Source organism: Daucus carota, chromosome 9 (assembly GCF_001625215.2).
Source record: "Daucus carota subsp. sativus chromosome 9, DH1 v3.0, whole genome shotgun sequence".
Classification (NCBI taxonomy): domain Eukaryota; kingdom Viridiplantae; phylum Streptophyta; class Magnoliopsida; order Apiales; family Apiaceae; genus Daucus; species Daucus carota.
In genome coordinates, this window is record NC_030389.2 from 34,988,005 (window position 1) to 34,999,396 (window position 11,392).

General features: G+C 33.0%; 1 protein-coding gene across 2 annotated transcripts; it reads right to left on the reverse strand.

Moving 5' to 3' along the window:
• Positions 1 to 6,321: 6,321 nt before the first annotated feature.
• LOC108202818 (pyruvate kinase, cytosolic isozyme) lies at positions 6,322 to 10,280 on the reverse strand. 2 transcript variants are annotated; one of them, XM_017371360.2, is made up of 4 exons: positions 9,961 to 10,280; positions 8,913 to 9,232; positions 7,484 to 7,945; positions 6,322 to 7,303 (listed from the first exon to the last, which is right to left on the reverse strand). In XM_017371360.2, the coding sequence occupies exons 2-4, from the start codon at positions 9,168 to 9,170 to the stop codon at positions 6,491 to 6,493; spliced, it is 1,533 nt and encodes a 510-aa protein (XP_017226849.1). In that variant the 5' UTR covers positions 9,171 to 9,232; positions 9,961 to 10,280; the 3' UTR covers positions 6,322 to 6,490. The 2 variants fall into 2 exon arrangements, with proteins under 2 accessions (XP_017226849.1, XP_017226850.1); XM_017371361.2 differs by having other exon boundaries at positions 8,913 to 9,183; positions 9,961 to 10,100.
• Between the last annotated feature and the right edge of the window lie 1,112 nt (positions 10,281 to 11,392).

Consider the following 11,392-nt stretch of genomic DNA (forward strand, 5'->3'; position numbering starts at 1 on the left):
TGTTACAATCAAGGCTTAACAGCCTTCCTACGGTTCCTTGGAGGGATAACGATTCTTCTTGTCTGCTCCTCTGTTGATGCTTTTCTTGGTACTTCTTCCTGGCCTTCACCATGTAGAGAACCATTCCATCTAACACCTTAAGGTGTTAGAGGAGGCCCCTTTATGGATCATACTTATATTTCAACACTCCCCCTCACTCGAAATCCCATTATTTGGGTTTGAAGAGTGGATCATGGGCGCCCATCTTTGGAGTCGTGTCCATTTTAAATTGTGAGAATATTGGGGGTGGCAGGGGCTCGAACTCGAGACCTCCTGCCAAACCTGGGAGAGTATCAAGGCTTAACAGCCTACCCTACGGTTCCTTGGAGGGATAACGATTCATTTCGAGAAGAAGCTCCATGCTGGGATGAAGCTGAAGGCCAGGAAGAAGTACCAAGAAAAGCATCAACAGAGGAGCAGACAAGAAGTATCGTTTGTCATTTACAGGGGTTTAGAGGTGCAGAGGCCCATTCACCATATTTAACACACACGTTGTAGCACTGGAATGTGGCAGAATCTTGGAGGCAGAAATAGCGATATTTACTTGTTTATTTTTGGGCTGTATTAAAAGAAGTGCAGGGAGTGTCAATATGCAGTGTGTGAAGGTCGGGAAACAGGAGGGGGTTTGGATGGTCGAAACTGTCGACTTTGTGTGGACTGTGTGCATGCATGTAGGTGGTAACAGGATGATGAACAGGATGCCATACGGGCAAAACAAAAGGCCAGACCAGCCAGCCAAACAAAAGGCCAGACGAGTTAAGTTGAAAGCCATACGGGCTTGTGAAGAATAGTCATACGAACTCAGAAGAATAGCCATATGGGCTCAGTTTAAAAGCCATACGGGCTTGTGAAGGATAGTCATACGGGCTCAGTTTAAAAGCCATACAGGCTTGTGAAGGATAGCCATACGGGCTCATTTTAATAGCCATAGGGGCTCAGATTGAAAGGCCACACGGGCCAATACAGAAAGTCATATGGGCTCAACAAAGATCATGCCAGATGGGCACCGAAGAATTTGCCAGATGGGCATACAAGCTAAGTTTAGATTAAGGGAGAGATTGTTGGAATATTTGTTTAATCTAAACTTGTGTTAAAATAAATTATTGTTAGCAGGTGGTTTAGTTTGTATAAGTTGTTACGTGTGTATTAGTAGTAGTATAAGTGGGTGTATTAGCATGAGAGATATTATAGGAGAGTCATGGGTAGTTGAAGTATTTTAAGAGTCCAGTACGTTAGTTGCTAGGTTAGTTGCTATTTTTGTGTTACCACCTTGTGCCTGTAGTTCTAATTAAACTGCATGTATCTTGTTTAGTTCATTAGAAGAAGAGAATACAATGTAATCTTTATATATCTTCTCCGTTTATTCATATAAAGCTATTGTCTCTATATCCTTATTATTATTTTTATCAAATTTCAACATTGCCAAGGCCATTGTTAAGCAAAGAACGTCGAGCTTTCACTAAACTCTCCATGTTCTCATTATAAACTGATGCAGAAACACTCTCCAAACCCACTATAACCATCAAAACCAAGATACACAACATGTTACTTCTAGTAACCATTGTAAATTTGTAACTTCACTCTTTTTCTTGCAAACTTGCTTCCTAGAGAGTTTTGTATAAATGTACACGATCTGCACGAATTGCCAGGTCTATTAGAGACAGTGTTGAAAGATAGGAAAAACAGTGGTGAAGTTGGTTTAAGATAGAGTGTTGAAGATTCTACTGCTTTTTGCACTCATTATCCAATTTTATTCACCCTTTACTAGGCAGATTTAATATAAAATATTACTCACCGCCTCTTTTTTGAGTTCGCTTTGGAATTCTCTTTGTATATGAGAACTAATGGTCCAGTGAGGTGACTTATGCAAAATGTTAATTTGTTTAATTTGTTGAATCATTATTTTGGGATGTTTAGTAGAAGTGAATTCTTTGTTGAAGTAGATGATGAGTTTTGTATGAATTCTAGTTATAAAGCTTCATAGTTTGCGGCTACATATTCATTTTTAATTATAAAAGTATTCATCTATGTGTAATGTAAGATAGCAGAGTGAACTAAATTATTCAGTAAGGATATACCATGATTTGTATTTAAAATATGAAGTAAATTCTTGAACAAAAAGATCAGTGTTAGTCGTGTAACTCCGGAATATATATTTTACTTAATTTGTATTTAAGATATGAAATAAAATGTTCAACAAAAAGATCATCCTTAGCTCCCAAAATATATATATTTACAATTAAATTTTGGCTGTTAATGATTTGTATTTAAAATATGAAATAAAATGTTTAACAAGTAATTTACGGATTTTATATTTTATTTAATAAACTTTGAATTATACTATAACTGTTATGTTTTGCACGGTATGAAATATAATGAAGTAATTAGCACATTCTTTTTGGAAAACAAAAAAAGTTCAATAATACACTTCGATAGTATATGCAAATGTTATCAATATTAACAATGTAATATGTTATATGATACAGCCTTAATCCACGTTTGAGTATAATTTAGAACTTATTTAAAATTTAAATTTTAATATTATTTTATTAATGTATTACTATAATAAATTATAATTTGATTAAATTATATTAATAGATTGATTATGTTTTCTCTTAAAATTTAGTTTTTATAATAATTTTTTATAACATAAATCGGTAGTATAGATAATAAATATTTTTATTATCAATACGTAAATATTTTTTTGATATTAATACGATGTGTTTTGTTATAATTTTGAATCATGTTTTGATATTTCACATATCCTCAATTATAGCATTTGTCTTGGAGTATAAAGGATTATATGATGGTTCATGTTTATATTGAATACATATTAGAGTAAGAAAAGCTATATGATCGATTTGTGTTTGTTTTCGAGTAGAATATGTTATAATTACGTCACAGTTAAGTAATTAAGAAGAGACCTCTCGGTATGTTTCTCATTATTTATATAATTATTTATATTTATTTTTTAAAATAAAATTTAAATTTTATATTTAATGTTATTATATTCTTTTCTTATATAGGAAATTAAATGGTAAGGTATTGAAATTCGATAAAATATTATTGACAAATTGATATATTTTCTTTTAGAGTTTTAATTGTTACAATATTTATTTATATATTGTAATGGATAGTAGAAATAATATATTAAATATTTTATTTATAATATTTTTTTAATATTAATATATGTTATTGATGGTAGTTTTTTTTTATTTTTTAATTAATTATAAATTATATTCCGAAGATAATGATGGAGTTTTTGTCTTACTATACATCACAAGTATTTCTCATCTTGAAAATGTTTAATGGTAAAAAGAGTAACAGACCTCAAGTGTTTGTAGAGAGATTTTTTTTAATATTAATTCTTTTTTATTTTTTAAGTTGGGGTAACCTAGCAATGACCCGAAAACATGACCAAACAAAAAAATATAACCAAATTATACATATTTATTATTGTATAATATATATTTATTGATAAATAATTACTCTCTTCGTTCTCCTCATTTTTATAATGCACGTATTTTAATGTTTCTATAAAGTATAGTTTTATAATTTATTTGATTTTTTACTGAATACAATTTCAAAAAAGAAGGTATTTACTTTTTATTACAAAAGTGTGTATTCCGTCTCTAATATATACTCCATCGCTCCTAGTAGATTCATTACGCTACATTTTGGCACGCATTTTAAGGTTTTTGTAAGGTATGGTTCCGTAATATTGTTTTAATATTTTATCCTGAATAAAAATGAGATGCTTGAGTTTTTATTAAAAAATAATTAAAAGAATGTTATAAACTACTTACTTTGTCCCTTTTTAGTTGTCACATTTTAATTTTTGACCAAAAATTATAAGTCACTCTTATATTAATTTAAAAAACGAAAATTACATATTAAGATTATATTTTATAACAGTAAAATGCGTGCAGACAGTCAATGCCTGTTGGACGGCAAGAGTACAATTTTAGGAAAGTGAGGAAATATTAAGCGGCCGTTTGAGTGATTTTAAAATAAGTGGTTGTTGATTAAAGCAAAAAAATGAAGAAGAAATTAGAAATAAATTAAGACTTATAAGTGATTAAAGTGCTTGCCAAAATCGTAAAAATTATAAAACAAAAGCTAATATTTTTAGAGTACTTCTGGACTCATTACACAAATGATTTGAGAATAAATGATGGGAATAAATGTTTTTAACTTGTAACCTCAGAACTGGACTTAAAAATAACTAGTCAGTCATGCACGGCTTCTTCACGTTGTGTGTGGACAGATCTGAGAAGATATAAAGTAGATCATGGTCCATCTACATTCTACACCACCATATACAAGTAGCATTGGGTCCATATGCCGCATTGTAGTCGATGTGACTCATCCTTGTCCAACCCTTGTTTTCGATTCCACTAATTTTCAAACCTCGTTTCTTTGAATGCACTTTCAAATTTGAAATCCTGATTATTACCGCTCAAAGCAGCTCCAATGCAATGCTATATTTGGTTCTATTACTATATTATAGCATCAAAAATAAAAAAAAAACTCAACTACAAAGAAATGTTATATTTGAATGCATCCATGCATAAATGCATCCTTGGTTCTATATTTAAAACTAAGGATGGATCCATCCATGTTGCCACATCATCAATAACTAGAAATTTGTTGAGGTATTTAATAAAATTTATGAAAGTTAGTTAAAAATAATGAGTTGGTTAAATTTGAAACTAGTCATAGAACTTAGCATTGGAGTGTAAGTTTTATTTTAGAACCAAAAAACACTTTTTAATACTATATTATAGCGATAGCAATAAATATATAGCATCTGGCATTGGACTCGCTCTCATAAATATATAATGATATCCCAACACCGCGCACATGAATGATCCAAAAATGACATCAACACACCTTTTTTTTTTTTTTACTTAATTACCAAAAGAATTATTAAACTTATGTGATTTTTTCATTTTAATCATATAATTGTTTTTGTTGCAGAATAATGCAACTAAGTAATACAAAATCAATTTGACATAACCCAATTTTAATGAATCTCTAACCATGATTAATTCATAGCTGACATGATTAATTCATAGCTGACATGATGAATGTCACATGCAGCACAAGACATTAATTTTTCTAATTTAATTTTAAAATTTTACATAATTTATTATACATACATAAAAAGGCAGCTATATTTACATTTTCTTTGTGTGTATAAAAATTCAAATAATAAATTTTAATTTAGAAAAAATAATAAAATAATTTATGAAACTAAATTTCTTAGAAGTATTAAAATGCGTGTCAAACTCTTGTTTTTAGATCACCAAAATATTGCAAACTACCATAATATTTTAATAATGCTAAAAAGAATAATAAAATGTTAATAATCAAATTCGAATCTAACATTAGTGACAAAAAAAATCCGAACTTAACATCAGTGACAAAAAAATCATAGTTTAGTCCTAAGTTTCTAAATACAAAATAAGTTTGGTGGCAAAAAAATCTATTTTTTTAAATAAAATTATCAATTCGATATAAATTAATATATTCGCATGAAAAATAATCGATATACAATACCTGATAGACGGTGGTTTCAAAAAATCACACTAACATCGTTGCCTTCGAACAAAAGTTTTAGTACACTCTGCGTTTGTGTAGATTGTGAATTAGAATTTTGACCCTTAATGAGATAGTAAAAGTATTAATAAAACCCATGTATCAAATAATTTAATTAATAACTTGATAATATATGTGGCATCCATCTTAATTTTAACTTAATCATGGTTATGAACTAGTGAGATTGGGTTTTTAAAATAAAGTTACTTGCATTATTCTGCAACAAATATACTATTATGGTTAAATTGAAAAAAACACGATAGTTATATAGTTTTTTTGGTAATTAAATCTTTTTTTTTTGACACACCTTGTTTGTTTATTCGAACTTTTTTTGAAAAAAAAAATTTGTATTTATATATTATTATTCTGAATTAAATATTTACAAGATGATTAATATTTTGTATTTACAAAAATAAATATTTATTTCGGAAATACATATATTTCTATTAATGTGTTACTTATTTCCTAGAAATAAGATAAACCCCATAATCATTTTTATTCGATCTCCTTGAGTTCTATGAAACTATTGAAACACTGAACTCAAGCCACAGTTGCTATGAACTGGGTTGGAAACCACAAACAAATTAACTGGCACCCATTGCAATTCTGTAGATAAGCAGAACACAAAATTGAGTAGCTCAACAATTCTTTCTAGATAGGGAGACAAAATTAGAGCCATGATCGAGAAACATCCACAAGATTTTCTAGCTACACAAACAAGTGTATTAGTGTTGGACATAGTTGCACATAACATACTGATTACTGAGACTAGATAAAGATTGTCAAGACATAAAAAAAATCATAAACAAAATCGCAGAACCAACAGGGTTTACTCGCCTTAAGCGCTTAATTACGGCACTACGCATATCTTGATGACGGAAGCAGATCCGATTCGATGAAGCACCACAGCAGCATCGCCAGGCACACACAATCCTTTCTTTGTTGCTGATTTCAGAGCAGCTTGAAGGATCACCTCAGTTGATTCTGCATCTGTAGCCTTTGCAGATCCTTCTGCGAGAATTGGGATCAGGCCTCTGTATATCAGGCTGTGCCTTGCTGGGCTTTCATCACTGCAGGTCCAATCAAAGGAGTCTGTTGTCAGAACTGGGACGACAACTGAGAGAATTGGGACTGCTGGCCTGTATTTGGCAACTAGCTTTGCGGTAGTTCCACCGCGAGTCAGGACAACAATGAGTTTTGCTCTCGCCTTGTTGGCTGCTCGGACAGCAGAAGATGCAAGACTCTCCAGTGGGCTCATTGGTAAAGGTGTTGCCTTTATCATTTCCTTGAATACAGATCCATAATCAAGCGAGGACTCTGCCTCAATACAAATTCGAGCCATAGTTCTCACAGCAATTTCAGGATATGCCCCAGCTGCACTCTCCCCACTGAGCATGACACAGTCAGTCCCGTCCAAGACAGCATTAGCAACATCAGTGGCCTCGGCACGTGTGGGACGTGGAGACTTGATCATAGATTCAAGCATCTGAGTCGCAGTTACCACAGGCTTGCCAGCAAGATTACACTTGTAAATCATCATTTTCTGTGCCAAGAATATCTTCTCAACTGGGATTTCCATTCCAAGATCACCACGAGCAACCATAAATGAGTCTGTCTCACGCAAGATTTCATCGAAGTTGATAACTCCCTCCTGATTCTCAACCTACAAATTTCAATTATAAGATGTCATTATGACAAGTATAAAAATTCAAGAAAACCAGTGAATATATAGAACAACACGTCAATGACGCCCCAGGAAGAATTCAGCACAATCAGAATGACAAATTTTGTTGGCACACTCTATACACCACATGTTATTTTATATTGAAATTGACCTGCATACCTTTGACATCAACTGAATAGTTTTTGCATGGTGCCCAAGGACTTTACGGACATTAACAAGGTCTGAACCCTTGCGAACAAATGAGAGTGCAATCATATCAATCTTGTTTGGAACACCCCAAAGCAAAATGTCTTCCTTGTCCTTTTCTGTCAGTGTTGGGAGATCCACAACAACACCAGGAAGATTCACATTCTTCCTCTCACCTAGCATAGCAGTGTTTTCACAACGGCATCTGACAGTTCCACCAGCTGGGTCACATGACAAGACAGTGAGAGTAATGGTACCATCTGCACATAGTATCGTATTTCCAGGCTTGATATCCACAGGTAATTTTTTGTAGCTCATGGAAATAGTCTCTTCATCACCCTTTATGTCGTAATCTGTGCTTATAGTGATTTCACGACCTTCCTTCAGCTGGATAGGCTTTCCATCTTTTAGAAAACCAGTACGAATCTCAGGTCCCTGCAGAAAGAAGTTTAGATTAAGATTTATTGCGCGCAGAATAAGAACTTCATGGTGCAGACTTGATCTTAAAGTTTTCTTGACAGATAATTTGTGTTGCAAATGGCAAGCATCCATGAAAATCATTTACAGTTGGTCTTCAAGAAATAATAGGTTCTCAGCCAGATCTCTCACATATATATCCACATGATGCTGACTTGCTATGTATGAGGTTCCGGATGCGATTCATACTTTTGAATACACCAAACGAAAAGAAGTCTGAAATCGTAATCACGACATACAAAAAAGAGTATTCTTAAGAGGCTAACCAAATATAACTCCTAATTTACAGTAAATTCAATGCAAACTTGTGCTTATCGCAGGACGGGCCCTGTTCTAATGACAGTGCCTATCATTGTTACAGTAACTATACCTCCCTCGCCCATAATAATAGAAAATTATGAATTCAACATAACATATAGGCTATATTGCTGATTGAAGTACAATTATGACAGTGCTATATTACCCCATCCTACGTAGTTATTAGAGAGAAGTGCAATTCATTGATCTCATAATTGTAAATTAGCAGATAATCTGAGAGGAATGGCTAACTATATAACAACCCAGAATCATCAATACTTCAGTAGTTCTCTGCAACTTATACTCCCATGTCCCATATGGTAGCAATATACTATATTGATAAAGTTTACTTGATGTATCTCTTATAATATATTCACCATTGATCAACCAAAGACCTAACTGATATCATGCATAAATTGCAATCGACTTCATAGAGATTAAGAGATACTTGAAAATGTATCAAAAAGCCCAAAAGTAGCCAATAAGTAGACAGAGCATACTCATCATGTTAAAAGACTGATATATATGCTAGATATAATACAACAAATTGAGCTCAAAAGCTTAAACAACCAAGCGAGTAACTTATCCCCTTTAAACATAACAAATTGAAGAGTACAAAATACTTGACCTTTGTATCGAGCATCACGGCACACATGATCTGAGTATTCTGCATTCCAATCCGGAGATTGTCCAATGTTTCCTGATGGTACTCATGAGTCCCATGAGAGAAATTAAATCTAGCAACATTCATTCCCGCCTTCAAAAGCTTCTCAATCATTAGTACAGAACGAGAAGCCGGGCCAAGAGTACAGACAATTTTGGTCTTTGGAACACGGCCATCATTTGGAAGCTCCTTCAGAATTCCCTCGATATCAATGTTCGACATCTTACTATCTTAGCTAATACAAACGAAAACAGCAGAATACTTATTACAATTTACAGCAACACCTGCAGGCAAGCAAGAAAAATCGAGTATGTTTGTGTCAACAGTATGCATAATAGTTAATATAGCCATCAAAACCCTTATAAATCCTTATATTGGTTGGGACTTGGGGAAAAACTCAGGGGCGTTTGGATTAAGGTTGGGAATGGGAATTGGGAATGGTATGGAAAACCAGGTGGTGCGGAGAGTATGGTTTGACCACATAAAAGAATTGGGATTCTCATACAACCAAATAATCAATCCAAACAGGGGATTGAGGTTCCGATTCCCGTTAACCAGACTCATTAACCATGAACCAAACTCCCTTGGGATTTTTACCATTTTTACCGAAACAACCTCTATAATAACTTCTTCATATATCTTACACTCTACAAAAGGGTATGATTAAAAACTCAATCATTTCTATTTTTACCCAAAAAAATTCAATAAGAAACAACAAACACCCAGTAAAAAAATCAATAAGAAACAACAAAAACTTTTCAAGAGCTGAAAATTATTACATGAGGCTATATTTTATACCATGAAACAAAGATTAAGAAGATGAGCTAGAGATCTTGGAATCAACCTATTACAAGTCCAAAAACACGAATTAAAAAAGCAGATCTTAGTCCAAAAAAGTTCCAAAACAAGGGTTCTTGCGAAAACCTTGACAAATTTAATAACCAAGTGCATCCAAACACATAAACACATGATGAAGCAAGCTCAGAAACAGCAGAAGAAATAAGAAACATACCAAACAAGAGCTAAACAACACCGACCCTCTTTTTTTCTTGAAGATGCAGCAAGCCCCACTCAATCTCTCTCTCTCTCTCTCAATCTCTCTCTTTCTCTCTTTCAATCTCTCCCTATCTCTCCCTGTTAATAATAATTGATGGGGTGGTTGTAGTCTATTACTATATAAAAATCTGGAAGATAAGAAAACAGGGGGCAGCTGGGCTTTGTTCTAATTTCTTGATTAGCGCTTGGTGGTTTGTCTGAAAACGGGAAGTGACTAGTGTTTTGTCTAGTCTAGTCAATTCCATGTCCTAATACCACGTTTACTGGTGGCGGCGTAATTTTATGGAGTACTTTTCTCGTACATTTTTATTTCTAAAGAATCTTCGTTTCCGACAGACTGGGCCAACACTTTAGTTTACTTTTATTTCTAGAGTATAATTTTTTATGTTCTAGATGTTTCACAAACATTTTTACATCTAAAATTAATATTTTTTTTTATTTTTATAATTTTTTTTGCAAGATATTAGTACAACACCAGCTTCGGGCAAAAAGCTTTTAAGTATTTAATTATTGTGTTTTTACATCTATGAAACGTGGGAAAAAAATGTAGCAGAAAAGTGAGACAATTGCGAAATTAAACGTGAAAGTTGTGTAGTTTCCAGCCTGTGTTTCGGCTTTCAGGTGATTTGGTCTGGTGGTTTCTTTGTTTTGACGAAAACGAGCAAACGGGCTCCTCCTAGTCCACGGTTTTGAATCTGCCCGTTTTATTAGTAAACCAACGAGCTTATTAAAAAATGTATGAGGGACGTTTAGTGTGGATTCAATTATTTTTTGGGAAAATAGATTTTTTTGCCACTCAACTTATAGTGTTTTTAGAAACTTACCACCCAACTAATTTTTTTATTCTTTTAGTCACTAATGTTAAGTTTGGTTTTATTTTTAGCCACCAACTTAGGTTTGGATTTGATTACCAGCATTATGATAATTTTTTTGTCACTAAACTTATTGCGTTTTTAGAAACTAACCACTGAATTATAATTTTTTTATTTTACTCACTAGTGTTAGATTTAGCTCTTTTTTTTGTCACTGAAGTTAGGTTCAGATTTGATTATTAGCATTACATTTTATGTGTATCATTATTAAAATATAGTGGTAGTCGGTAATATTTTGATGATTTGATATATGTTTGTATTTTTATATGTAGTACTTTTTATGTCTTCAAGGTCGCTTATCTTGGATGATAAGAATTTTACACGCATTATAGACCTTTAAAAGATGTAGTTTCATATTGAAACAACCCGGGTCAAATCCCGAGTCTTTTCCGAAAATCGGGTCAAGTCCCGAATTCCGAATCCGAAAATAAGCCGAAATAAACTGGCCCAACTGCAACAACTTGGGTAATCCACAAGCCCACCACAGGCCCCCAAAAGATCATGATTTGTTGGTGC